The following is a 27,218-nucleotide window of genomic DNA, read 5'->3' as shown; positions in this document are numbered from 1 at the left end:
GCTGGAGTCCTGTGTGTTGAGGCTCAGCTGTGGGTGATTCCTTTTCAAGGTATAAAAGAGGCTGTTAGGAAAATCTGAATCTCAGATGCTTTTGCTGGTCAAGGAACAATAGAGCACAAAGATAGGTTTGAGAGTTGAAAGGGAGCTAGGGACTCAGCTAGGGACTTAGTTGACATTAGTAGCAGCTTGTCCCATGTTGGAAGTGTAAATAGTAATAATTTAAGGAATATACATTTGTGAATAATTTAAATTATTCCTGAAGACAACTGAAAAATTCTAGCCAATTGTGACACCACCCAGAAATGTCACAGAATGGGGAATTAAAGGCAAATTATTATTTTTTAAATCCTTGTTTGGGGGAAAGACTAGGACTTGTGAAGGTCTGTGTAAAGACTTTTTTTTGGAGGGAGTGCATAATGAACTCTTCCTGGCTGCAGTGTGCTATGCTTGCAGTATACCAATTGAAATTACATTTTCTTCACACGGAATCACAGCCACTCATACAGAGGATGAAGCCACGCTTGGCTAACTGAATGAAGTTAGTGTGTCCGATACAAACTGGAGATCCTATATAGAGGAAGGAAAACTCAACCCTTAATACATTACATAGTTCAGGTAAAATTCTAACATATATGAAGTAGAACAATATAAAACTCCTATGGATAGTCTTTAAACTAGGATCATAGTCTTCAGTTTTTTTTACACCAGGCCTTTGATGTATGAATTCTTCTGGGAAGACTTTCTGCAACTGAACACAAGTCAGGTTTCTGGTGAACCTAGTACCCTAGCCAATTGCGATGCACATGGAAACCTTGGATTTTGACTACCAGCTGCCCTTTGCTTGCAGGTCGTTATAAATTATTCAATTGTTAAAGGACTGAAGTACAACCAGGCCACACCCACCTTCCACCAGTGGCGCGATGCCCGGCAGGTCTATGGGCTAAACTTCGCCAGCAAGGAGGAAGCCACCACCTTCTCCAACGCCATGCTCTTCGCCCTGAACGTGCTGTCACAGGATGCAGGTGAGGACCCTTATCAGTAGCTCTCTCTTCAGCTGCTTCTTCATTAAACAGAGTAACAGACCCAACCCCATTCTTGGCAAGGGAGATCGCATCTGTACACAAAACCGTTATAGTAAAGTCCAGCAGGCATTATGGTACTCAGCTATGTCAACCAAAACTATCTCAATCAACCTCTAATCCAGTCGTTTAAGCCTGCTTTCGATCCTTTCAACACATTTCCTACTGCTGCCATGCAAGTCCCTTATATACCAAAATTCTACTAATTTAACCCATGCGAGAATGTGCATTTCTTCCCTGTCACCAATACTATTATGAATTATTAAACTGGCACCCAGTGAACTTATTTGCAGATCTTTTGGTGCCTTTGGCTCCCTCTGTTGGCAGGTTGACTGTTATTGCAACTCCTTTTTAGGCCATTCTGTTGCACATTCTCCATCCATTGTTGACCTGCTTATATAAACACTTTAATTTAATTTTAAAATAGTTAGATGATTGCAAAAGCCAATAGCACATACGTTTTTTAAATTATTTTGTTAGTCTAAATATAGTGCTAATTTCTAAGGAATTTTTCACTAAATGTTTGTTTGTCCCTGTGGGAATGCCCTTCAATGGTTAAACAGAATTCTCCCAAAACAATCTCTAATGTGTGTCAGCAGGAATTTAAGACAATTATTTAACAATGGAAGAGCTTATTCAAAAAGAATGTCATGGGTTTTTCATCATTATCTTAAGTTGTCCAGTTAAGGGTTTCAAAAAGAACATATTGCAGATTTGAAACAATTGCATTATGTTATGATATTCTTGGATACAGTCACCCTTCTTTATTTTCAGTGCTGGAGTGTATTCACATTTTAAGCTACAATTCCCCCTATCGAAAATAAGCAGAAGTGTTTGAATACTATTTAAAAGTGATGTTTAGAGTGGGACCCTATAGGTTGACATTATCTTCAGTAGTTCAGGTGGGTAGCTGCATCAGCATGTGTAGGCTGCAAAGGAACAAGTAATAGGTTTATTCCATGCTGAAAAGAGAAGAAAGCACAACGTTTCGGCTATGGTGCCTTCTTCGGGTGACATTATCTTCAGTAGTCATGGCCTGTGCTTGAAATCCTCCCTCAGAGGAAAGTTAAAAGTTGGATTTAAGAATCAGCAATTCAAGAAGCTTGAGACAAAGGTATCTGGGTTTTATAAAAATTTCAGGAAACAAAAAGTGAAAAATTGAACTAATTGATATGTTCACATTTAAAAATATGGTATTTATTGAATAATACAAAAGTTAACAGTTTCTCACTGTGCTGAGAAGATATTTCTTGATTCAGTCTGTTGGATGCCATTTCCACACGTGTATATACAAAGGTTCAATTGGTCTATAGATGATAACTGAAAAGCAATCAATCTGCACATCACATTGCAGTAAGGCTCTCCCTGACTAAGCTCACACAGACCGTCTTAATAGCCGATCTGAAAAAAGATCTTCAGTTATAACTTATTAATAGCAGACTGTGTGTTTCTGTTATTGGGAATTTTAATTAATGTGTGACATTGAAGAACACTCCCTTGGGCACTGTGTTCAAACTTTAAACAAATCCATCTTTGCTTGACAATTATGAAAGGGAGATGGAACAAAAACAGCTTCTGTCTACTTAGGTGACAGTAGTAGAACAGTAATGGAAATCTGCCTCTGCTTCTCATCAAGCTCTTTAATGAAAATTCTGCTTCAGCTCTTTTCATCTTAGCACTGTGTATCTGGAAAAGATCAAACGAGCAGTCATCCATTTCATTTAAAAGGGTGAAGATTTGCATCTTCCTGTTCTGTGCATAACGTTTCTTTAAACATCTACCGGAATTGATGCAGTGAGTAAGTACAACAGTTTTTGGAACTTGTCTGGAACTGCAACCTGCTGTTTAAGAGCCAGTCTGCTCACCACAATCACAAAGCACAATCACCACACACTACCTTCATATTCTCCATCACTCATTTTCCTCTTGTCATGCGTTCAAAAAATATTGTCCAGAGATTCTGCATTCTTTATGTGACACTTTGTCCCACCAGCTACTAAAGCATGCCCTGCTATGCAGCTTTGAATTGTTTGGCCATAAGCTAATTTCACAGGAGCTGGCAAAATGAAGTCATACTTAAAAAAAAATAAACAAGATGTTTTCTCTCACCTTCCATGAGTTGTTTCGCTGAATCGAATATTACAGAGGATGAAAAACTGTAGATGGATAGGTATAAAGAGTACCACAGTGCAGAAAGCCGACACCACTTACATACAGACCTGGGGCTGCCCAGAGCAACCTGTTAAATCCCCAGTCCAAACTGACCATGTGATCCGGTTTCTGTGCTGTCCAGCTATACTCTAATGTGACAAGTGACACATGGCCCTCTTCTCCGGTTTCAGTCCCTCACTGCAGCTTGCCCTGGTGCTTATTTGGTCCGGGGAGGGGGGAAGGGAGCCAGTGTCAATAGGCCCAGTCTCTACCGCTCTCATTGGTCAAGTCCTCAGGCTAAAATATCCATGGAGTCTTGCAGCCTTGGCTGCTGTTCCAGGCTGGGCTTTTCCTTTTCTTTTTTTAAAATGTGGGGATGGCTAAAGCAGGTTGGGCTGCGTGGGGCACCACACACTGCGAGCCGTGTCTCCCGCTGCCTTAGCCACATGTTCCCCTTCTCTCTCGCCTGATGCACGCGTCAGCTCTAGACCCCAGTGAGTCCTCCTCACTCACCAATGCTGGAAAGACAGGCAACAATCACGTGTCGCCATCCCCTGCCAGGCTCTGGCTTGAAGGAGCAGCTTCATTTACCGTGTCATAATAAATTCCGCTTTTACAAGACACAAACCTAAGATGCCTGGCCAGCAGTTTCCACCAGTGCAGTCCAGAAGACTCAGTTCGGCTGTTATCAAAATCATTAGTAAGTACTGCAAACAAATGTACAAGAATGTTCATGCAATAAGAGGACAGCAATTCTTTTACCAAGCAATAAAGCCTGTACTTGGTCTATTGCATGGTGAAAGCACTGCTTGTGTGTCTTTTTGTTTTCCTCATTAATTCAAACCGGAGAGCATAATATTGGAATTTGATTTGCCTTTTGGCAGTGAGAGGGAAGCATTTGGTTTTTCAAATTGTTTTCTAAGCACATTTCATAAAAGGCTAAACACGCATGAGGTTGCATAAGGTATTGCTGTGCAAACTCTCCTGTTACTCGGGAGTCTAAAGATTCAGTCTTTAAAGTTGCTTCATGAACCAGGTGTTTTTCTGCATTTTTTTTACATGCTTATAAATGTAACTAGAGATATTTGAGCAGAATCAAAGAGAGGAAGTCCCTTTGCCATGCGTCTTGATGCTGGGGCAGTCAGGACCAATCTCCCAGGAGGGTGCAGAATGACCTCCCCTCAGCCAGGATGAAATCATGAAACTTCCTGGCAGACCTAATTCCTTTATGACCAATTCACCATGGAAACAACTCCTTACAACTGGTCAGCCAATCTGGGACTACTGTCTTCTTCTCACTAGCTTACTTGCCCCTAGTGAGGAAGTGACATGATTTCCTCTTGTGTCCAGAAAACATTTCAACTTACTTGATTTGAATTTTCAAATCCAAATTTTACTGTTCTTCACTTACATAGCTGAAATGATGATAACTTTTCACCGCTTTCAGTTTTTCTATTTGGTTCTTGAAACTTCTCAATTCTACTTCACCACATAATCAATATGTATAATATTTTAAAAACTACATTTTTTCTTAACTGCCCTGAAAGTGTCTAGTTTCTGTTATAGTAGCACCCGTTAAGTATTCATTTTCTTAGCATAAACAAAAACACGTTTCCATCTTTTTAAGTCTCATTATACATCTGTCTGGCATCTCTGTGACACCTGTGCTGCATTAAGGATAGAAGATCCATCTAATATTGCAGTGTGCTTGTTTTTCTGTACAAAACTGAGACATTGCTTGTGGCAGATAAAAAGATAAGAGAAATGTTCAAAGTTTTTTTTTTGTATTGCAAACTGGTTGTTTTCTGAAAATTGGTACACAGGATAATTCTGTGAACTAAATTATATTCAGTAACTGTAAGGAACCACAGACCACACTGTACAAACTAAGACAGGGCCCTTTTAACAACTTAATAATGCAGAGAATTCACATACACAATTCAGACACATACACAATTAAGTTGTTTCCCTTCTTTGTTTATGAGGATTTCAGCTTCATTGTAAAATGCACACTGAGGGAATGTCTGGCTTCTTCGTGGGCAAAGATAGTGATGAGCATAGGTGATGGATGGATTTCAGTTCAGATCTTCTCTGCTTGTTAGGATAAAGATGAAGTTGCTCCCCAACCTTCCTCTCTTTCTTACTCTCTTCTCTGTCTATGTTGCATCCCTCTCAGGGCACTGCACTTACCACATATTGCTGTGGAACAGGCTGTTACACTGACAGCCTGTAAGAAGTGTGTGGAAGGTACAAATTGGTGTGTGCCTTCCTTCTTGAGAGAGATCGCGTGGAGATCAAAGTGCATTAATGGCTCGATAAGAACTTCAGATTCTTCTTGTTTTAGCTCACTTACAGTGATTGTATAAAGTCTTAGTCTTCTCTGGATAAACTGTAATCAGACAAGCTCTTTAAAGAAGAGAACTTATGCCAGTGAATTGTTCTTAAGTAGCTTCACTTTTGTTTTGAAGGTGATGGTGACAACAAATTTGTGTGATGGCCCAAGCTGTACAGAGTGTACATTCAAAAAGGACGAGTTTACAGGCCTAGTTTTTTGTTCAGTAGTGTTGGCAGTGCTCTGGCTTCAGATTGTGGGTGGCTCCAAAAGTCTAGCTTTAAATCCTGGCTGACCACAGTGCTCATGGCAGGAGGCTGCTTCGGCTCCATTGCTGCTTAGAGAGCTGCATTCTTACTAGTGCTCCATCTCTGAACCACAAAAGCCTGTGTTTAATAAGTTATACATTCCTTTTGTGTTTTGGATTTTGTTTTGCACAGTGCTTCTCTGTCATAGAGAAACTCCTGCATTCCTCACTAAGACTTTACCCAGTACAGAGTTTAAGAACTGACTGGGAAATCGAGAGAATCGTTTAAATTCATTACAGATATGTTATATTGTAACCTGCCTTCATGCAAAGGTATGAGATGTTCCTGGATTGTATCATGGCACAACACTTTTCTCTAAGCAAACAAATGGTGGGTACCTGCAGAGATCCTGATTTAGCATACAGTAGAACAGCTAGCAGGAACAGCTGGGAGTTGCTGGGAGGATGCACAAACATTAAGACTGCTTGCTTTATCCCACATGGACTGTGGTCTTCTATGGTAAAAACTGAAAAGAACAGTAAAGGTAATAGTAAAGGCAATAGTATAGGTAGGTAATAGATAATAGTAAAGGTATTGTACAAACTGTATCCAGGTGTTGTAAAGCATGGCAAATATATCATATACACTGTATAAAACCAGGTTAAAGCAAGTGATTAATAGGCATTGCAGTGTACTAGTAGAGGACAAATTGCAAAAATGATTTTGATGTGATAATAATGAAGGATTAACAAAATTGACTCATGTTGCCAGAATATCAAAGAAACAAAGCGTTTGACTCAAAAGTGTTCTGTGAAATTAGGTGCTATTACATTATCATACAGCCCATACAGCCCTTTAGAGCTGACATTCCACATTTGAATAAACAACATTAAAAATGTTTTTGTGTGTACTAGCAAGTGAAAGGGTTAGTTCCCACAGTGTTCATGACACTTGCCAGCATGTTTTTTTTTAACTCAGTCTGTTGAAAGATATCAGTCCAGCACATAAGAAGTTTTCCTTAATGGGAGAATCAAGAAAATGAGCACACTTAGCTGGGTGTTTAATGTCCAAAATTGAGGACTTGGACTGAAGGAGTGAAAAATTATTTGCATGTATCTCCTGGTAAGAAAACTAAAGAAAACAAAATTCTGCATAAAATGAAATCTCTGTATTCATAAGTAGGCAGATGTACATTAAAAATAATCCCATGCATACTGCCTCTTAAAGGGGATATAATATAAATTCTAAGTGGGAATTAAAACTTACTGGCTGGTATTTTGATAGGAAATTATCGTTTCCCCTGATGGCACTTTTAATAGTTTGCTTAGAATAGTGCTCTACATTTCTGCTCAGCATCAGACTTCTCTCTAAGGGAATACAAGTTTGCTATCTATAGAGGTTCAGCATGAGAATGAAACTTGCATAGTTCAGTATCTCTCTCTCTTGTGGCTCTGCTATTAGCAGCAGCATTATCAAACAAACAACTCGTATCTGCAATATCAGCTTGATTTTGCAAATCATACATATTTTACACATTTCAATGCACTTTCTTTCTGAAACAGGAATGTAAACTGTGACTGGAGACTCCATTTTCAGATCACATGGCACTTGTGAGGTGTCCACATGTACACACACATACACATATGTAAACATTTTACTATCCAAAGACGATAAATCTGATTTCAAACGTAAACAAACGTGGGTACACACACCGAGTAAAGTAAGACTGTTCACGTATGGTCAAAATTAAACACAAACTCAAACCAAACACCCCTTTTTGGTGAAATTAACTAAATTGGTGTTTAACTCACGTGTTTCAAATACCTTGTTTTGATTTCTCACCGGCAAAATGATTTCTCCCGCAACCAGTAGGACCCAAATCTTGGCATGGCAACATGGGCTAGCTTAGTAGTGCCTGTTCCAAGGTTGCGCATGCGTGGATCAATTTGTAAGAAGATACCATTAAGTGGGGGTAGTATTTTCTTTTAAATATTACATAAATAATACATAAGATGACTAATAACATTTTATTCTTGTTAATAATGTGTTCATTGTTTAATTGTGTACTCACTGGAGAAAGGTGTATATCAGAATTCTTATTATTATTTTGAAGAATTATTTTTTGCTTTATAGTGAATATTCTAGGGGGAGGAGTTTAACCAATAAAAGGAGCTCCTCAAGATAAGAGAAGAGAAATAGGAAGAAGCTGGTAGCCGTGTAGCAGAGTAGAAGCTGCCGACAACAACCTATTTTTTTAAATCAATCAATCAATGTATATATTATTGTACTATGGTTTTTTGTTTTTATTCCCTTGGTTAGTTTGTATTTTTTGCTTTGTTTTTTTTGGGGGGTGTGGACTTTGGTAACACAGTTCCTCATAATTTTTCTAACCATATTCACTCTAATTTCAGTGAAAAGAAAAACAACCCTTCAGCCTGTCAGGTAGTCAGGATCTTAGGCACTTAGTATGGTGGGGGGGGCTGCAACGTTATTAAATTTAGAAAAATCAAGTAAATTAAAAAATGCACATATTTAAATGCAAAAATAGGAAAATCCCAAGGGCCTGTGATGAGTAATAGAGCTGACTTGATAAGGCATTTTGAGTTAATCTGCTGGATAGGAAATATTACAATGTAGTGTTACATTATTCTTAATTGATGGATTCTGGATTTGTTTTCCTTCTTGGAAGGATTTTTGTTAGAAACATGCATGGATTTCATCTTGTCTTTTAACGTTATGGCAGAGAATATTCTATTTTTCAGTAGATGATTAATGAAAGCCTAGGTCAGAGTCCACTGACCAGTTTAAATCCTCATGAGTGGGAGAACACCTGGTGTAAGTAGTATCTTCTGACCTCATTCTCAAGTCCACCTGGATCATGCATACATGTTTCTGAAAAACTCCTTGTTCAGATTGGTATGGTCTGGATTTCTACATAGAATTCTTCTGTGAGAAAACAGGAGAATTTAAAAAAGCAGTTTGTCAGCATGTAGTCTGTGAAAGTATTTTAGACCCATATTAAATTCTCTGTCTGTATGCTTCTATCGGGATAGGAAGCTTAGCATGGGTAAACTGAAATAATTAAGGATCAATAAATGGAGATCCATTGAGCAGTATCAATGTAATTGCATACAATAAAAAGCAAAAAATTAAGGTAATTAGGGAGAATGTACCCTACAACCCCTTTTCTTAAAATAATGGAAGGTCACATTTCCTTTATCTGTGGTACATCTATAGCAGTGGCCCAGAACATAGCAACAACTTCTGAAATACATAAAAGACAATTCATATAATATTTACTCAAGCTAGTTCTCAAATCATTGCAGGTTTCAGTCAGCTCTTCATATCATGTCATAGTAGGTGGCTGTGTCAGCATGCGTAGGCTACGAAGGAACAAGTAAAGGTTTATTCCACGCTGAAAAGAGAAGAAAAGAAACACAACATGTTGGCTGTGGAGCCTTCTTTTGTGTTGTTTTTTCAACATGTTGTGGATTTACCACTTTACTTGTAGGTTGTTTTTAGTGTCCTGATAATTTCTTTAATCAGGACTATCTAGTGGCCCTCAAAGGTAGCTGTGAAATTCTCACAGCTCCTGACCATCTGACCCCATTTTGTTTGACCATCCCTGGTATAGGGGGTGTAAACAACTGTGGACCTTAATTAGATTAGTTTGACTTAATACCTCATACATACCTGACTACTAGGATGGTGCTACATAGAAATCCTAGATCTGGCAGCTTCCCACATAACTGGGTGGCCTGCCCACAACTTGGCCACTATTGAGCATTCAGAGCTGACAGGCCAGGGAAGGGCAGTCTGGGCCCTTGACTATAACCAGGGCCCCGAGAGGGAATGGCCTGTGTGTTCATGGTCCTATAATGAATTATTGAAGGTGAGCTGAACATTTCCCTGCTGGTGCGGCAGTATTGGTTACGGGTGGTGGAACCTGATCAGTGTGACAAGGCTGTGTCTTGGGATGCTGATGAAGGTGTGCAGAGGTGAGGGAGAGGGAGGTCTGGGCTCACTATGGTCAGCAGGGAGTGGGTCTGCCAGTGCTTCTGCTTCTGCCACTGTAGCCGCTTCTTCTTGTGCAGGATGTCCTGTAGGTAACCCAGCTTTTGTTTCCTGCATGCTTGTCAGCAGTGAGGCATGTGGTTAGCAATATAATTATACGTGTGAGATATAACTGGTGACTGTGTCTGGTGTGAGTGGTGTCTTGTACGCAGGGGTTTTGTCAGGGCAACATTTCTAGGTGTCCAGATCAGAACAAAATAATGCTGTTACAAATATTTTTAAAATGTCCTTTTTAGAAAAAAAAAACTGATAATACCACCTAACATTTTATTATTTTATGGATTCTGGAAATGAAGTTGAAATCTTTTTGACTTTTTGTTTGTTTAAGTGTCTTAAGTTATTTATAGTGGTTGAATCTATTGTGAGATGTAGTGTGAATCTGTACCTTTCTGGAAATTGGGCTTGCTTTTTAAATATACTGTTGTATGGAGAGAGATAGTGGAGCCATGGCAGTGGTGTCATTCATTACGTAATGGCACAGGTGTGGTCATCAATAAAAGATTGAGGGCTACAGAGATCGCATTACGTTTTCTGAATGGTGTTCTTACCTTTCACCACTTTTGTCTGTTCTGTTTCTGAAATGAAAATGTAAGTACTGTGAGCTATAAAAGGCTTCCTGGTGATGGCGATCACCCACTGGAAGGACAAGTCAGCATGATTTAAATCTAAGGGATTGGAAGTGAAGTGGGATGTTTAAGAGGTGGCTCATACACATCACCCTCCCCACAGGTTTCTGCTCTTCCAGGGGTTATTCTGGTTCATTTTTGTATATTTTAGGGGCTCATAAGTGGCTCAACCAGTTAAGGGATTGGCTTAAGGAGCAGGCTGAGGTTAACCTGGTTAACCACACATTGCTGGTTAAACTCTGGGCTGTGTTGTTAACCATCTGTGACTCCAATACCCCAAACAGCATCATGAAATTGGCCAAAGGCTGCCAGGTGTAGGTGAGTAGGAGTCATCCAGGTGTTCCTAGCCCTCCCTGCATGAGTGGAGGACTTGCCCAGGTTTAGGTTAGGTGACCGTGTTTTTTGGAAAAGGCTCGCCATCTTCCCACTGGTGCTGGCTCTTGCTCACAGTGAAACTTGCACTGTGTTAAATAACAGATATGTGAGGGAAGAGTGCAGGCATATCAATTAATAAATCTAGATTTCTTTAATAGAGAGTGCAATGTTAAGTAGAGCATGTGGGTACACAGGAGAGGAAAATAAAAACTCACAGTGGGAGAAAATTCCCAGTCCTGATGGGTACCCCCATTCAGGCAATGAGTTTGTGGGACATTAATTACTGTACAACACAGATAATCTCTGTAACATCAAGGGCTTGGAAACTGCTCTTCTGGGTCTGTTACCTGAAAGAGGTCTTTCATTTACTGTTGACAGTGTAGTACTAACCAGAGTTTATTACCAGTTTGCAACAGCAAATTATGAAGGAATACAAACTAGATAATTAAAGTTTTTAATGTAAAAAATGCTTTATAAATTTGTAATATAATGATCATTCAGGGGGGAACAGTGGTGCAGTGGTTAGCATTTGTTTCGCACTGCTGGGGTCCAGTGTTCAGTTCCCGAGGTGCTATCTGTGTGGAATTTGTATGTATTTTTTTCCCTGTTCCGTTGCACAGTCCTAAGACATACTGGTAGCTTAACTGGCTTCTCAGAAAACTAGCCAAGGTGTGTGTGAGTGTCTGTCTGTCCTGCAATGGACTGGCATCCTGTCCTGGGTGTATCCTGCCTTGCTGATACGTTCCAGCTCCCCCGCAACCCTGTATTAGATAAAGCAGATAGAAAGTGGATGGATGGATGCTCATATTTACTTCTTAGTTAACACATAAACCTTCTTTACCAGAGGTAAGTGATTATTTTATAGTGCATTGGTAAGAGTGAGAGGCTCAGTGAGGCTGTTGACACGTTCGTGGAAATAGCAGCTCAATTCAAAGCACACTATTTGTATCTTGAAATGTCTGAAATATCTTTAGTTATTTAAGTCATCTGTATCCAGTGGACTGCTTCTGTGGTATCAATGTGGTGACATTACATTAATACAGTATTTTCTTCCAACTCATCTTTGTATCAATTCCAATATACTGTACATTTTAAGTGTACAGCTTTTGAAGTTCACCTTTAAAATGCTAACAAATCACATAAATAGGTTGAGTTGTGCTCCAGAAATCTGCTGAAGATTTTGTCCTTATTATATTTCTTGTTTATAATTCTGACAAATGGAGAAAAAAAAACAAGATTGAATGCTGTAAACCAAGGTAAAGTGTTTTTTAAAAGGTCCCTGAAATGCTGTATACTGTAGCTAAGCACGTACACTGTTAATGTTTCAATGCACAATTGTGTGATTGTGTGCTTAAAAGTTCCATCACATAAAAATAAGTGTGCTGTTTTATTATATTCATCATTAGGACTTGTAGCAGTGTCTCTTGTAGTAAAATTAGACCCACTCTGAGGGTACACCACACACAGAATGATGCAGATACAGAGGCATGCACTGTTTATTCTGGGATGATGTGCTATAGACCCTATTGTACTGAGGTTTCCTGTTTCAAAGCCTGTGGTTTTTCAGTCATGAAGTGTTTATTAGAAAAAAAAATATTTTTTTTTCAGGGGCAGCCAACCCCCTACCATATCTCTTTACTCCACCTCCCCCATCAGCTGTTTATAAAACCGAAAGAAAACATTTGGTATTTATTATAAAAGTTACCACAAGACTGAATGACATGCCCATCATAATACTGGCACACCATGTTTTAGTTGGAGTTAGTATTAATTAGAAAATTGTCTGTAGCATATTTTTTCACTCCACTCAGATGAGACAACTGTACTTTATGAAAACGATTGTTCTAGCAACCTCTGAAGGGCAGTTTCCAGGGGACATAGACAGGGTGAAGTTCACAACCTGTCTGTTTTCTCTCAGTGCTTCTGTGGATAATCACAATGGTAGATTGATAAGGTCTCATCTGTCAGTGTGAAGTGATCAAACAGCTATGATTGAGGAAGCTCCCAAAATGCTTTGTAGTTTAGAAACAACAGAAGAATAATAAATAAGAATGAAGGAACTGTTTTAATAACTAATTCTTTGTGTGAATAAATGGTGTCAGTTTACTTTATATTGGAGCTGGAAATACCTTATACTATGACTATAGCTACTAAGAACAGCTATTTTTTTTCCAGGCACTGAAAACTTATAAAAGGTGACAGAGTGAATGATTTGAGCTGCAAGTGCAAGTGAACATTGTGTTGAGTTTCATTAGCTGGCAAGAAGGTGACAAGACAGCCAGAGATCATGATATGTCATCACCTGCCATGGACGCAATAGGAAGCACACTTCCTGCAGTCACAGCCTGTTAAAACTGCTCCTAGGTTTTTGTCTGATTCCAAAAACTGCTTTTGAGTTCAGGGTTCTGCTCCAGTATTGCAAGCTATCATTGCTGTTTGCACTGCTAACATAAGTAAGCAGACCGATCTTAATATTTCACACCTAAAACCTGGTTGATTTTTGACTGTGAACCACTGCAATTTTTGTCTCTGGATTTTTGTCTCTGCATTTCTTGCAGGAAAGTGCAAGAAATTGCCAGACTTATTATTGCTGGAATGAGGTGGGAACAGTGTAAGCAATAAAGCTTGCAACAAGTAAAACCAGTATTTACTTTAGCATTAAGCTTCCAAAGAGATTTAGAAAGGCTACAACCAAACAAAACTGCTACTACACCTATTTGTTGTACGATATTTTATCCAACATAATGTAGCTAAATGTCCAGTAGAGAAATGGCCACAATAATTATAGTACATAGTAGAAGGCACTGGAGAATTACTTCAGTCTAGCCACTGACATGCTACAGGAGTTGTTGCACTTTGATAACTGAAAAAATGTATCTGTTTTTTTTTAATTAAGAATGCACTTCTGTGAAGGGTTTTACATTATATGACAGCTGTGCAGTAATATTTTAATACTTTTGCAATGCTTACCATCTGTCTGCTGCTGTATGTCCCTGTTACAATCAATTGCTTTTGTAATCACTTTTATTCTCTAGAATAATCTAGTGCGGTATAATCATGAAATGCTCAATAACAGTGCTATTGGTAGAGGTGAAGCACAATCTAGAGTTTAGCTTTTTTCCTAACTTCCAACAGATTTTGCAATAACATGGTTTGGTGCATTAATCTTCAGCTATTTAGTTGAAACATGTTCCCTACAAAAGTACACTTGTTATTCCACAAAGGGCATGCCACTTCAAGGTGTGTTATCAGAGATTCAGGTGCAATGCAGAGTGGTAAATAAAAAATTTCATTACATTCCCCAGAGAAAACATAATCACTTTAAACCATTCTCAAATAAAAGACCAAGGAATCAGAGATAGATTATTACATCAGGGATGAGGAACACAAGGTGGAAGGCAGCCAAAAACATAGCATATAGAGTTTCCTGGAGGAGGACTAACGCTCTCAGGGTACGAAGAGTACCTGGGACTTGGATTTTGCAGAGAAATAAGCTTAAAAATGAAAGGCAGGCTAATGTCACCTTTAATAATTTGTGGCCCATGCCATATTCTGAGCAAAAACGTTTCACTAGGAATGACAATAGCCAAGAATTAAAGTATTAAAAGGTTTATTGAGTATTTAAAGTTATAATAATTTGTCTTAACCCACTTGTCTGAGGGCTAAACCATTTGCTATCGGATGAGGCATCTGGGACCTCCATGTAGAGCAGGGAGTGATCAAGGGGCTGATGTACAGTATGTGATGTTTAAGAGAGGAAGTGACATCATGATTATTTACAAATTACTGACAGCTGAAGATGATTGAACTTGGCTGTTGTCATCCCTCCCGAACTTTCATTATAAACTCCATTAGTGAAGCACGGTAGATGGATGATAGATAGTCTGTCGTGGCTTGGGTGTTGCGGTTGGCTCACCAGTTTCCACAGAATGTCATGTGAGAGGGGGGAACCTTGTCCTGTAACCAGAGATTCATGTTTATAAGCAGGAGCTGCAACCCGAACAACCAATACTCGAGTCGAGAAGCAGCTAAGAATCAACTGTCACCAGAGGCAAGCTTGCAAAGTGAAAATTGTATGTTACATGTTAGATAGAAGATAATATATATTTCCTAATAATAGGTAATAAGATGCACTGTTTGGAACATTCATACACTTTCTGCCTGCTTTGCTTATCTTTCGGTAGTGTGCATGGTTTTCAAAGTAAATGGGGATATATCATATGTCTTTGATAGCAGTGACGTGTATCAGTGACACTGATGCATAGTGAGAAAGCACAGTCTGGATTTTACATCAATAGCTCACTGAGCACATACACGCTGTTATTTACATTTTAAATAGAGCGGAGATAGGTTTGTTGGTTCAGCAGTATTGTTTCTTGTGATAAAATACTGGGTTCATGTTTTGTGACTGTAAAAATGCCAGGTATTTGAGTTGAGTTTAAAACTCAGTTTGGAAATTAAGAATAGTAATTAAAAAATAAATCAGTTCAAATGGGTTTTAATTAATGGACGAAAAAGACTAAAACATCCCCCACTTGAATTTTAGGGACTGCATGGCTGTTAAACTGTAGATATGATTGATGATGGCTGATTAATCAGAGACAGACCTGTGACACAAGCCGCATTCACATGAACTCATTTATTCTTGAATGACGGCACAAGTTTGTACAGTCCTCTCAAATACAGTCTCTCCAAATTCTGAAGTAAGGGACATGAGCAAATTACTTCATTTAAATCTGACTGTGTAAATGTGTTTAGGATATATTCCAGTGGATGTTTGATTTAATTCCCAGGATGAACTGCAAATCAACCGACAATGGCATTGGTTCGCGGATATCCCAAAATTCATCTCTGGAGCTTAACATTAAAAAGGAAGCACAATTAAAAACAATTTTAATGTGAAGCGTAGAGATGTAATGTTTTCATTTTTATACTAGTACTCCTCTCTTTTAAACCACTTTTTGATAAATGTTGGATAAGCCCATTTGCAACATTCAGTGCTGTCATACACCACAATTTCTGCACGTCTATACTGTAATGTGCCTTGAGGTACAATACCACCTGTCAACAGAGCTGAGCCTGTAAAATTGATTTCTGAAGGGAAAATGGCAAAACCTCCTAGAAGCAATTAAGTGTTCGAACTGCAGACTGTTTTCCCACAGGGTCAGTGGTTATGATTCTCTGTTCCTAGCAACTTGCTTACCTTTTTGAAAATTAGTTGCTTGGAATCACATATTTTTACAATGTGAGTTCTGTGGTGTAGCATTTTGACATTTCTCTGAGTCTTTACCAGCTTGTTTGTCTTCTCAGGTCCAGCTGTCCAGCGCCAGGTACAGAATGGGCCATCTGCAGATGACATGGACATGCAGAGAAGGTAAAAATGCAAGAAACTTATTTGACAGTCCTTGGCTTTCTTTGCTGTTAATTGAATTAAAAAGAAACTGTGACCTTCAGTTAATAGTGATTCCTGTGACCCTTTGTCCCTTTGAGGCAGATGTGTTAGATCAAATGAAAAGCAAAAAATGAGATTGGTCATTTTTGTAGAGGTCAAAGGTAGCATTTGCTGGAGCCCTTGATACACATTTTGTGATTTCTGTGACTTTCTTTAGGTGCAAACTCTTTAAAAGCTAAAAATGGTTATGAATTCCACCCCTTCAAATATTTTTTTTCCATTACTTAGACCTAAGAGAATTATAAATCTAGTAGCTACAGTTAATGGAACCACCTCCTTATGGTGTTCATCCAGATGTTTTTTTCTGGGAAAATTAGAATCTTGCTTCGGAGGGATCTGTCTTATGTGTGCCTCAATGCTTCCCTCTAGTGGTATAAAGAGGCATGATAACACTGCATTCTCCCTGGGCCACTGCACTACCCTAACTCCAGCTGGGTGGCACAAAACAAACTAGAATACTGAGAAGTGTGGCTTAAATAGGGTTACACAACTGCATCAGCTCCCCTTCCAGACCCTTCCAGGTGCTACATTCCCAAGCCAAATTATGTCAGTTATGTTTTTGGTCTTGCAGGCTTCCAATGTGGGCACACCATTCCATTCAATTGCCAGTTTTATCTGTCAGCTATTCTTTGTATTCAATTGCATAAAAAGACATTTGATTGCATTGCATATGTTATTCTTCACAGACGCCAGCCATTGACACCAGTGAAGGGAATGACCCAAAAGAAAATCACTATGCCACAGTTTCAATTTCTTGAGTTTTGTTGACTAGCAAAAGGTCTCTGGCTTGTGTCCCCTTCACTGGTAAATCACTGCACAAATGTCCTATATACAGCACACTTTGTTGCAGGGCCTTTCTGGTACAACACTTGAGCTTCCCAAAGCGTAGACAAAGGTAAAGATTAGTTCCTGTGGCACAGCATGAAAGCTGACTGAACCGGAGTTCCCTGTGTGTTGTTTCAGCAGGCAGATGATGGAGCAGCAGCAGCTACAGGCACAGATAGAGAGGGATCGAAGGGCATCCACCTCAGGTAAGCGTCCAGCACCCTTCAGATCACAGAATTGGCCGCGCAATGGGATAGGAGACCCAGCGGCTGTCTGCCATCTGATGTCATGGTTTTCCAATGTCCTACTGTTGCCCATGAGAGCCTCTGGCTGTCTTCCACCTGATGTCATGGTTTTCCAATGGGTACACAGCAGCACATGAGAACTTCTAGCTCTCTTCCACCTTCGACAGTTTGCAGAGATTTCAAACACCAACATGCAGTACACTAGTACTTCAGTCTATCCATTTACTAGTCCCTGCAGGAATATCGGTCTACACATCTTTTCTCTAGCAGTAGCCTAAGTTTGTAAGGAGCTGTGTTTTGTACATTTGCTTCTGTGGGGACCTTAGACATCTTTCCTGGAAAACCTTGGGGGAGAGGAAGGGGAAGGGGAGGTATTAACGTATGTTTACATTTTCTTTCCTTTCTTTAATCATGTTTATTTTTTGGCAAAATAAGGATTTGTCACACATTGTTTGTCTCATGTTCCATTGCTGTTATTTTTGTGAGTTATATTCTTTCTTTTTCTTTCCCTTCTGCATTCTGACTCTTTCTTCTTTGTTGACTATTTGTCTGTTTCCCTTTAGTTTCCACCCTTCAGATCAAAGTGTCTCCCTCCTCTTCTCGGTCTCAGTCCCCCCCTCCTGAATATAGTCACTGTCGAGCGGGGGCCATGCCTCCCCCCTCCTACGCCAAGGTTACCTCCTCTTCCCCCTCCTCTCGGGACGGCGAAGGAGGCTGTGCCTCCTTGCAGGCAGATGGGACCTCTGACTCTCCCCAGAGAAAAAAACCCGTTGCCTCACAGCTTTCAACATCCCTTGCCTCTGCTTTTTCCCCAGTGCAGCCTGGAGTAGGGACATTGTCCCGAAATGTCCGCCAGATCCCCATCTCTCCCCCGCTGGCAGCTTCCCAGGCCCCTTTGCTTCCCCCCAAGTCTGGTGCATGGTCCTCCCCACATATGTTCTCGCCTCTGCCCCCCTCACCCCCTGTGGTGATGGCTCTAGCCCCTTTGAAGCAGGTCTGCCCCCAGCCTATGCTCCCTGTTGCCCATCCCTTGCTGCCTGTTCACAATGGCCGGGGCAAAGGACCTGCAGACCTTTCATTGTTTCAGCATGGGGCAGAGTACTCCAGTGATCACCTGGAAGATTATTGCCTTAACCAACACCAGATGCATTGTTCTTCTGGCTCCGCCTCCCATCCTGTCCTCTACAAACATCCTGATGGCTCATTCGCTCCATGTTATGAGTCACACCCCCTGCCCACTCTGATTGGTCATCCAGTTACAGGCCCCACCCACCAGTCCCAATTCCCATCTTACCACCTGCAACAGCTGTACCCGTCTGTCCCCCCTATCAGCTCCTCACCCCCCTCTTACACTGCTCTGTCCGAAGGGACTCTGCCCAAGAAGACCCCCCCTTCTCCTTCTCAGGCTGCCGTACCCCACTCCAGTAAGTACCTCAAAGCCCCGCAAGCAGGGCAGTGTTGCAGCTGGCTCAGATCGCTTTGTGTGGGGCTTTGCACACAGATGCCATGTCTCATGGGCTACTCCTCAGACCCTCAGGGCCTGTGGGATGCTCTAGTAATAAAAAAATGAAATAAAAAATAAAAAGCAAAAATCATTCCAGCAGGAGAGCAAAATCTGGAGATAATTTAAGATATTTTAAATATTAAAGTATCTATTGGTCTATGTGTCCCATGCATTGAGAGCATGAACACTTACTTGGCTTGAACAGACTAATGTACAGTAATTGTGAGAGTATGCATCTCTCTGTTCCCCAGATCTAGATTCATCTAGACATTCCACATCCTTTTTTGTAAACTTTAATATTTGTTATATTTTTACGGTTTCGGTTTCATGGAGTTGTATTATGTACTAGAAATAATACAAGATTGGCTTACTGTTCGTTTAGTTTAGTTTTAAGATGTTTCTGAAATTTGTATTGGACATGAGGAGGAAAGCCAGTCTGTATTGCACATACATGCCCTGACATTTAACAAAAGTTTAAGGTATGCCAAGCAGTGTGCCTCTGCAGCACTGACATACTGCCTCCAGCCTCTTGTTAAACTGCCTTCACGTCTCTAACAACCGGACCTCTGTGTCTGCTCCTTATTTATACATTATCTCAGGGTATTTTCTTTGAAACCTGCTGTGTACTGAGTGTGCATGCTTGTGTTTGAAAATGGAATCCCATTTAATGGCTGCCTGCGGGTGGAAAACATGTTTTTAGAGGATGTATTGGTTTCCTAGTTTGTCTTTATTTTATGTTTTTCTCTCAAAGCTTGTAAAGTGTAAAAAGTCTTCATTTGCGTACATTATAAAAGTAATAGCAAGATATATCTTTGTTATATTTAAAGACACCAAGCAATTTTCTTCTCCAGTTCTCATCACTGTTGAGGAAAAAACATTTTCAAAAATGACCTTGAAAGCACTCAAGAGTTAGAACAGATCTGTAGCAAAAATATGACTGACTGTTTTATAGTCAGCGTCTCCCAAAGCCTGATGTATTAGTTAGTTGTTTCTATCTCACAGTTCTTTGAGGGGTTATCGGCACTGGGGCTGTGCTGCTGCTTGATTGCTAACCACTGCCCTGTGTCCTGGGCTTTGGTGTTGAGTGTGACAGACCACCTGTTTCTGTCCCTGTTTTCACACAGGTCCTCCCCTCCCGCCTGGGCATCCTTCTTCAGTGCTCTCTGTAGCTCCTCCCACGGCAGCCCCCGCCTCTGGGGGAGGTCCGCCTCCTCCCCCGCCTCCTCCTGGGCCCCCTCCCCCGTCCGCTGGGGCTCCTCCCCCTCCGCCTCCGCTGCCGGCTGGTGGAGGTTCTGGCGGGGCAGGAGACGAGAGCCCGGGTTCAGGGCTGGCAGCGGCACTGGCGGGAGCCAAACTGCGCAAAGTGCAACGAGTGAGTGTCTAGGATCTTCTAGGATCGTCCGCTCCTGTCACTGGCAGCAGCAGGGATCACCTTCTGCCAATCCCAGGAGACCTGGAGCCTGGGGATGGTTGGAAATCCCCTGTGGCTTGCAAAGACAACGTCACACCAGGGACTGGCCTCCTCTTTAAAATCAGGCCTAAGAAATTATAATCCTTTAGTACTGTAGTACTGTAGTTGCCAGGAGCCCTAGCTGCCAGAGAAGAGCTGTTTGCACAGTTCGTCCTGACACTCTCCGTTTGTGCTCACAGTCTGAAGACGCGTCAGGAGGCACCAGCCCCGGTGGTGCAGCGAAGAACGATGCCAACCGGACGAGTGGAGGAGGGGGGCTGATGCAGGAGATGAATGCCCTGCTGGCACGAAGGTTAGAGTAAGACTGCAGGGAGTTATTTTATTTCCATTCGCGCGCCCGCCTTCAGACTCACAATTCCTCGCCATCCCGCATGAGCAAAGTGAACAAATGAACAGCATATCTTCCCCTGCCATCTTCATTGGTTGACATTGATTTAGCAGACCCCACCAGGTGCTTTGACAGTGCAAGTAATTCATTCGATCGCTGACAGCGCTGCCGTTGTTACTTAAACGTATATGTTTCCGGTACGGGTCTATATATGTTTACAGTTTACTTTTTTTAACAGAAGGAAAGCGGCTACACAGACAGAGAAATCCAGTGACAAGAAAGAGGAAGAAAGCCAAAACGTGAGTGAGACAGGTCTTTTTGAAAACCAAGTGTCCAGTAACCCTGGAGAGGTGAGAACAGGCAATCCATCTTGTTGTTAATGCGTCAAACTTGCTGTAATGAAATCAGCTACACTGTGAATCATGCCAGCTCCCTCCCATCTCTCACCTGTTAGCACATATCCCCTCTTGAAATTCCTAGCTAGGGTTAAGATGGTCCCTGCATTCTTGTAGAGTTTGATATTTTAGGGCCAAAGGTAGGAAATCTCTTCCTTTTTTTTCTGAAGGAAAATTTCCTTTGGTAGTGAAATATTCAAAGGCAAATCAAAATATTTCACTGCCTTGCACAGTGTATATAAATCATATATTTATATTACATTTAACTCCATTTTAAGAAAATTATCAATTATTATTTCATGATACAGTGATTATTGAACAAACAATATGCTTTGTAGGAGGATTCCAGCCTGTCTCCATCACCTGTCACCCGTGGGCCAGGACAGCAGAACTCCACAGGTAACCCAGTCTGGACCAGCTTCAATATAGCCTGCAGTCTATTTTGGGGTCACCGGACAACCAGCTGCCAAATTCACAAGGCCAGCAGGAATATGAGAGCAGATAAACATTAGATTGCTGATGATTAAACTCTCATTATGACGTGAATAGAACACCACAAACTCTACTACTTACAAAACACCTTTTATTACAATTAAGTATAAATGTGTCCAGCTTACTGGTGGGTTGTTTCAGGGTTGGTTTCCAGTTTCTTTAAAAATTAGAGTGTGTGAGCTGGGGCAGGGCTGGTTTCTGAAATAAAACTGTCTCAACAGTAAAGGTAGTAACTGTCTTGTACTTCTGGCAGATCCTCTGAAAAAGCCATGGGATCGAGCCAATTCTGCAGACAAGTCTTCATTGGTATCAAGGTGAGGATCTAATAATGTGGAAGTGACTGTATGATGCTCATACTCATAGCACATTCCTACACACATATAATTCATGTAATTCATGTGTTCATATAATTATTGCACGGTAGTGGCATAACCTCAGAAACTATTGTTAAAACTGATATGAAATTTTCCACATTCCATTGGAATTACTGATTGCAGTTGATTAATAAGTAACATGATTCCTGACACATTTCAATACTGGTGTCGCAAAGTAATGACACCCATGTTGGCATGAGTGTCATTAGGGAACACAGAACAATAAAAATGTCTCGGATGTTCATGATGAAAAACAGAAGAAACTTTGAGAAGGAGTGATGTTTTTATGTGTCACTGATCATTTCATTCCCATTGATGCAGAAGTCCATTGGCGCTGAAGAGTCCTGAAGTTAAGAGCAACTCACACCCATTAAGTACTAGGTACCACTATGATCCTGTCCGTTCAGGCCAGCTATACTGCAGCTCCTTCTGCCGATGCTGCTGTGGCTTTCATTTCAATGTGCAGCTCTGTGAAACTGGTCCCACCGCAATGCAAACAAGCACAAACTACAGGGAACAACTCCAGCTGCTCGTGCACTGTGCTTTCAGCTTTCTGCTTCCTGTTGGTGTTACGCCTTCAAGGCTGGAGCAAAAATAATTCAAGAACAAGCGATATTGATTAAAAAAAGGATAAACATTTTTAGCCTTTCACGGTTTAAGCAATTTACTTGAATTTACTTGAACAAATCAAGCATCCAGGTGGGTACTGCACATTGGTGGTGGTGGAGGGGAGTCCCCATTACCTGTAAAGCGCTATGAGTAGAGTGTCCAGAAAACACGCTATATATATATAAGTGTAAGCAATTATTATTATTATTATTATTAAGTGTATCTTCTACATGTGGGGTAACCCATACAAGTTTTTGGTGGCAGCATTTTAGGATTTTAATAAAGATGCATGAAAAAGAAAGTGCACAATTGTAAAAATCCTCTCTGTTATTTTTCATTTCTCCATATATTTTTTACAACTAGCAAATAATATGAGGAGGAAAAAACAGTGAAGGGCGTGTTTATTTATCCTTTCTGATGTGCGTACCCACTGATCAAACATGTGCCTTGATTAATATAGGTGTGTTATTTAAAAAAGCAGATAGGTGGTGCTAGTGATGCCTTTTTCAGCAGGCCTTGTATATTTTCTTTGGTGGATATTTGCACAGTTGTGCAGTCTTCCCATCTTCGGTCTTAAAGGGGCATTTATCAGCACACTGACCAACTCGCCCACGCAGAAATTGTGTTACCATACTTGGCTCCAATCTGCGATACATATTAGCAACAAGCTAATCTGAGAGTATGGGAGGCCTTCGTTACTAAAGGATCCATGCAATAAATTATAAAGATCGGGAAATGCAATATTTTGATATTTAAAAGAAGCTGTAAATGTAGATTTCTCCACTAAGATCTCAGGAATGTAAAATACTGATTATTCTGGTTCGTTCTTAGTGATTAGTGATGAAGAATCAATGGGAGCAGGTGCTTGGGATTTTAATTAATCATGTTAATGCTACATTTAGTCATTTGTGCTTATGAAATGTGAATCTTTTCATATGTTCTGCTTAATCCACAATTAAAAGCACCTTTATTCAGGCAGTTCAATTAGATTAATATAGCACTGGGGGCATTTGCACATGATTTAACTTTGCCCGAGATCATTTATCCAGCTAAACGAGCAATGATTCTCTCCACTGCCAGACTGTTATTTTATCACACCATTTTACCTTCGAAAGCTCCTTTTCCACCCTTACATCATGATGTTGAAAGAGGAAGGCTGGAGCTGGTATGCAGATTTGCCATGTGTAATGCCCTCACCTGCTTCTCTGAAATGTTACCACAACTGGTTTCCAGGCACAGGGAGAGCAATGGAGAAGCCCACCAGAAAATACATGTTTTGTAAAGCAAAGCCTTGTCTGAGTGACGATCTGAAATGTTTTGTGCTTGGTACACTTTTTTTAGTGTAACAACACAAGCTTTGAAAATGCACTGGATGTGTGGAATGCGTTGTTAAATGTGAATGAGCTCAACTAATTAAATCCATAGCATTTTGAATTGCAGGACAAACACTTAACCTGGAAGTGTAAAATGAAGGTGTGCAACCCAGCGGGTTCCCTGTGACAGAAAACTGGCAGACATGTAGAACTGTGTTCTCAGGGTCCTCCCACACATGCTCTCATGGGCGAGATGGGATGTGCAATGTGGCTTTCCATGTGAAAACGGGTGCGCTTTTCCCTATGCTTTACACCATTCTCATGAATAAATGGAATGGACCTTTTTCCCCTCACTGTAGCCGTCTCTGTCTGACACAAGCCTGATGCTCTTGAGCTGTCCGTGATGCACGTGCACTGCCACGTGTAAAGGTAGCATACATGAAAACACCCCCACTGGTTGTCAGTGCCCTCCTTACAGACCACACAGGCACAGGGGCAATTCTGTCAGGCGGATGCTGTGTGTTTCTGCTGGCTGCGGGCTCATTATTCTTATGTTGTGTCTGCAGGGTGAAACCTGTCGGCAGCACCAACGACATGCCCGCAGATGCCTTAGACTTTGACAGAATGAAGCAGGTATGGGCAGTAATGTACAGAAATACAAATGGCAAAACGCAAACCTTGAATGATGTCTTGGGTAATGGAACAAGATTTTAGTGAAACATAGTCTGCAACTCGCTTTGAAGGCTGATTAAATTATTTTATCAAATAGCCTTCAACCTTCTTATCAAAGAGAGAGAGATGTTAGCACATTTGGGGAAAACCACAGATGTGGGAGAGATCAACAATTTTGCACTCTAATTTTGCACTTAGGCACTCCATTAAAACATCATTGGTAATGTATTGTGGGCCTAATATTTGCTGTTAGCTGCACTGGGAAAGGGCTGAGGAGCTGACAGAACCTTGTTTACACTTCTCTGACAGGAAATATTGGAGGAAGTTGTACGTGAATTGCACAAGGTGAAGGATGAGATAATTGATGGTAAGAGCTTTTGCTTTTGTCAACCAGTAGGAGGCACTCTCCCCACTGGATCGGATTTTCAGATCAATTCTGTATCAGCCTTCAGATAAGGTGTTAAACCAGGGGGTCCTTACCATGTCATTAAATATCCTATGATATTAAGATGGGGGTGTTAATCCTAGGCTTGCATAATCTGAACTACCTAAAATTCCCCCTTGTTTAATATTGTTATTTTTCACTTTTAGAAAAAAAAACAGTTTTGATGAAAGCACACCTAGATCTGTTAGGAAGTGTACATACTAATTGTGTGGTATTTTATTCAGATATTACAAAGGGAACAGGCTCTGTACAGTAAATAATTGAAAGGAATCATAATTTTACTAGTTCTTTATGCATTTTGTTTGTTTTTTAGCCTGTATGATAGAAAAACATCACTGTGTACTCGTCACTAGATCTTAAATGATCTAATCTTTGCTAACACAGCAATACTATGACTCTTTCATTCTTCTACAGACAGCCCAATTTAACCCTGACCTGAAACATGTATTACATAATACTGGCTCTTTAGGAATAAATGTTATCATATATAACATTTTATCGAGTATGAAATTAATTTTTGAAGGCCACTAAGTTGTTTAACGGCTGCATCTTCATTTTAGGACACAGTGGTACTGCGTCTTCACAGTCTACTTTACATTTACTACTCACTGCAAGAGATGTAGAGCCATAATTGTAAAAAATAAATAGTGCATAGGTCTGATTATAAAAGTAATACTGCATCGCGTCTTTGCACATGAAAACACTTTGCTCTTGTTCTTCTTTCCCAGCCATTAGACAAGAACTTAGTAGAATTAGTACAACATAATATCGGCAAACACATATGAGACAGCAGGAAGCATGCTGCGTTCTGAGGGAAGTAGTGACGGAGAGGAGGAGGAAGAGTGAGGCGAAGAAGACCACGCCAGAGGACACCCGCACTGATATGTCTGCATTACCGACCTTTTCTTCTCTGTAAATTTAGAGACTCAGCCCAGATTGCAGCCTGCTGCTTTCAGTCTACATAATGTTAAAAGTCTTAAGTTTGGAAGAAATTGAAATTACAGATTTGTTTTCTAGGATTTTATTGTTTTACTTTGTTTATAATTATTATAATATATTATTTTTCAAACAAACATTGCACACCATTTTATGTCAGTCTTTTATATTTTATATTGGTATTATTATTTTATTTCTTGGGTTGTTAAAGATACGATGATAAGTAAATACACAATTTGCATTATAGTTACATGACCTCTGCATCATTTTTTATGTTTAAGAGTTTTTATCCTTTGCCAACACAGATGATGTTTGAAATCACTGAAAAAAAAAAAGTTTGAACCTGAACTAGTTGTGGAAGAATAGAAACTGTTGCTCTTTAAAATATTGCAACCTTATAAACAGTACATCAATACACCACAGTATTTGTGATCATGTTGTTAATAAAAATGTTTATTGACTGCAAGGATTTGGTGAAGTATTGTTCATTTTATTTCCCTTTTTGACCAAGTGCTTCCTGGTTTAAAAAAATACACTGAGTTTTAAATCCATTTAAATAAAACTGTGAACAATGTATTTGTTGTACGAAGTTTTTGTTGAAAGAGGTTAAAAATGTTACATTCTGGTCTTTAGGTTGTTTAGTTTTCACATGTCTTCTCAGTACTTTCATCTGATGGTCACTTGATTTACAGCTGGATTAAAGCAACTGCTGCTTCACCTGATCTGGTCAGTGCAGTGCGCTTTGAAAATGTCATATTCCTCCCTTACAGCATTATATAAACACATACCATCTATTTTTGGTTTCCTTACTTCCATTAATTCTACAGTGCATGGACAATATCCTGTGCCATTTTGGGGTTGCTTGTTCGTAAAAGGTAAATATTTAACCTGGAGGTGTGAACATTGCAGAATGAATTGAGAACACAAATATGGTATGTGTGGTAGTACCTGACAGCGTTTAGCCTTTAAAAACAAACTTTCCTGTGTTTGTTCAGTGTGCTGACTTAAATGCACAGGCGGTTAATCTCGTTTGATTTTGTGCTATTGGTTGAGTGGAAAGCTGCGCTTTCCTTTATTTTGGAAAAGTGTGGATCACCATACAAATAATTGTATCTAACAAATGCAGTTTGTTATATAAAATGCTGTCATATCCATCATTTAAAACGGGATATAAGTAAGCATTAAACAAACCTGTCCTGTGACTACAGCAGATGGTGACTTTAAAAGTGGGAAGTCAGTAATTCTCTAAATCCAGACCCTCAAGACTAATAG

The 27,218-nt window shown here is 40.2% G+C and overlaps 1 protein-coding gene across 19 annotated transcripts in view; it reads left to right on the top strand.

The window, feature by feature from the left end:
• The window catches only part of evla (Enah/Vasp-like a), a 78,201-nt gene extending 51,681 nt beyond the window's left edge, over positions 1-26,520 (top strand). For 6 of the 19 annotated variants that reach the window (XM_015350513.2, XM_015350516.2, XM_015350507.2 and 3 more), the window contains 13 exons: positions 848-1,022; positions 16,196-16,259; positions 17,301-17,368; positions 17,971-18,831; positions 20,036-20,283; positions 20,562-20,680; positions 20,949-21,009; positions 21,444-21,504; positions 21,851-21,911; positions 22,293-22,352; positions 24,460-24,526; positions 24,875-24,932; positions 25,739-26,520. In XM_015350513.2, the coding sequence (XP_015205999.1) occupies positions 848-1,022; positions 16,196-16,259; positions 17,301-17,368; positions 17,971-18,831; positions 20,036-20,283; positions 20,562-20,680; positions 20,949-21,009; positions 21,444-21,504; positions 21,851-21,911; positions 22,293-22,352; positions 24,460-24,526; positions 24,875-24,932; positions 25,739-25,776 (1,941 nt within the window). In that variant the 3' untranslated portion in view covers positions 25,777-26,520. Of the gene's footprint in view, positions 1-847; positions 1,023-3,830; positions 3,931-16,195; positions 16,260-17,300; positions 17,369-17,970; positions 18,832-20,035; positions 20,284-20,561; positions 20,681-20,948; positions 21,010-21,443; positions 21,505-21,850; positions 21,912-22,292; positions 22,353-24,459; positions 24,527-24,874; positions 24,933-25,738 lie in introns of those variants that run through there. The other 13 variants (XM_015350508.2, XM_069193222.1, XM_015350509.2 and 10 more) reach the window with 13 other exon arrangements.
• Positions 26,521-27,218: the final 698 nt, after the last annotated feature.

The sequence above is a fragment of the Lepisosteus oculatus genome, chromosome 8, assembly GCF_040954835.1.
Source record: "Lepisosteus oculatus isolate fLepOcu1 chromosome 8, fLepOcu1.hap2, whole genome shotgun sequence".
Taxonomy (NCBI): Eukaryota; Metazoa; Chordata; class Actinopteri; order Semionotiformes; family Lepisosteidae; genus Lepisosteus; species Lepisosteus oculatus.
This window is presented reverse-complemented; position numbering and strand designations above follow the sequence as displayed.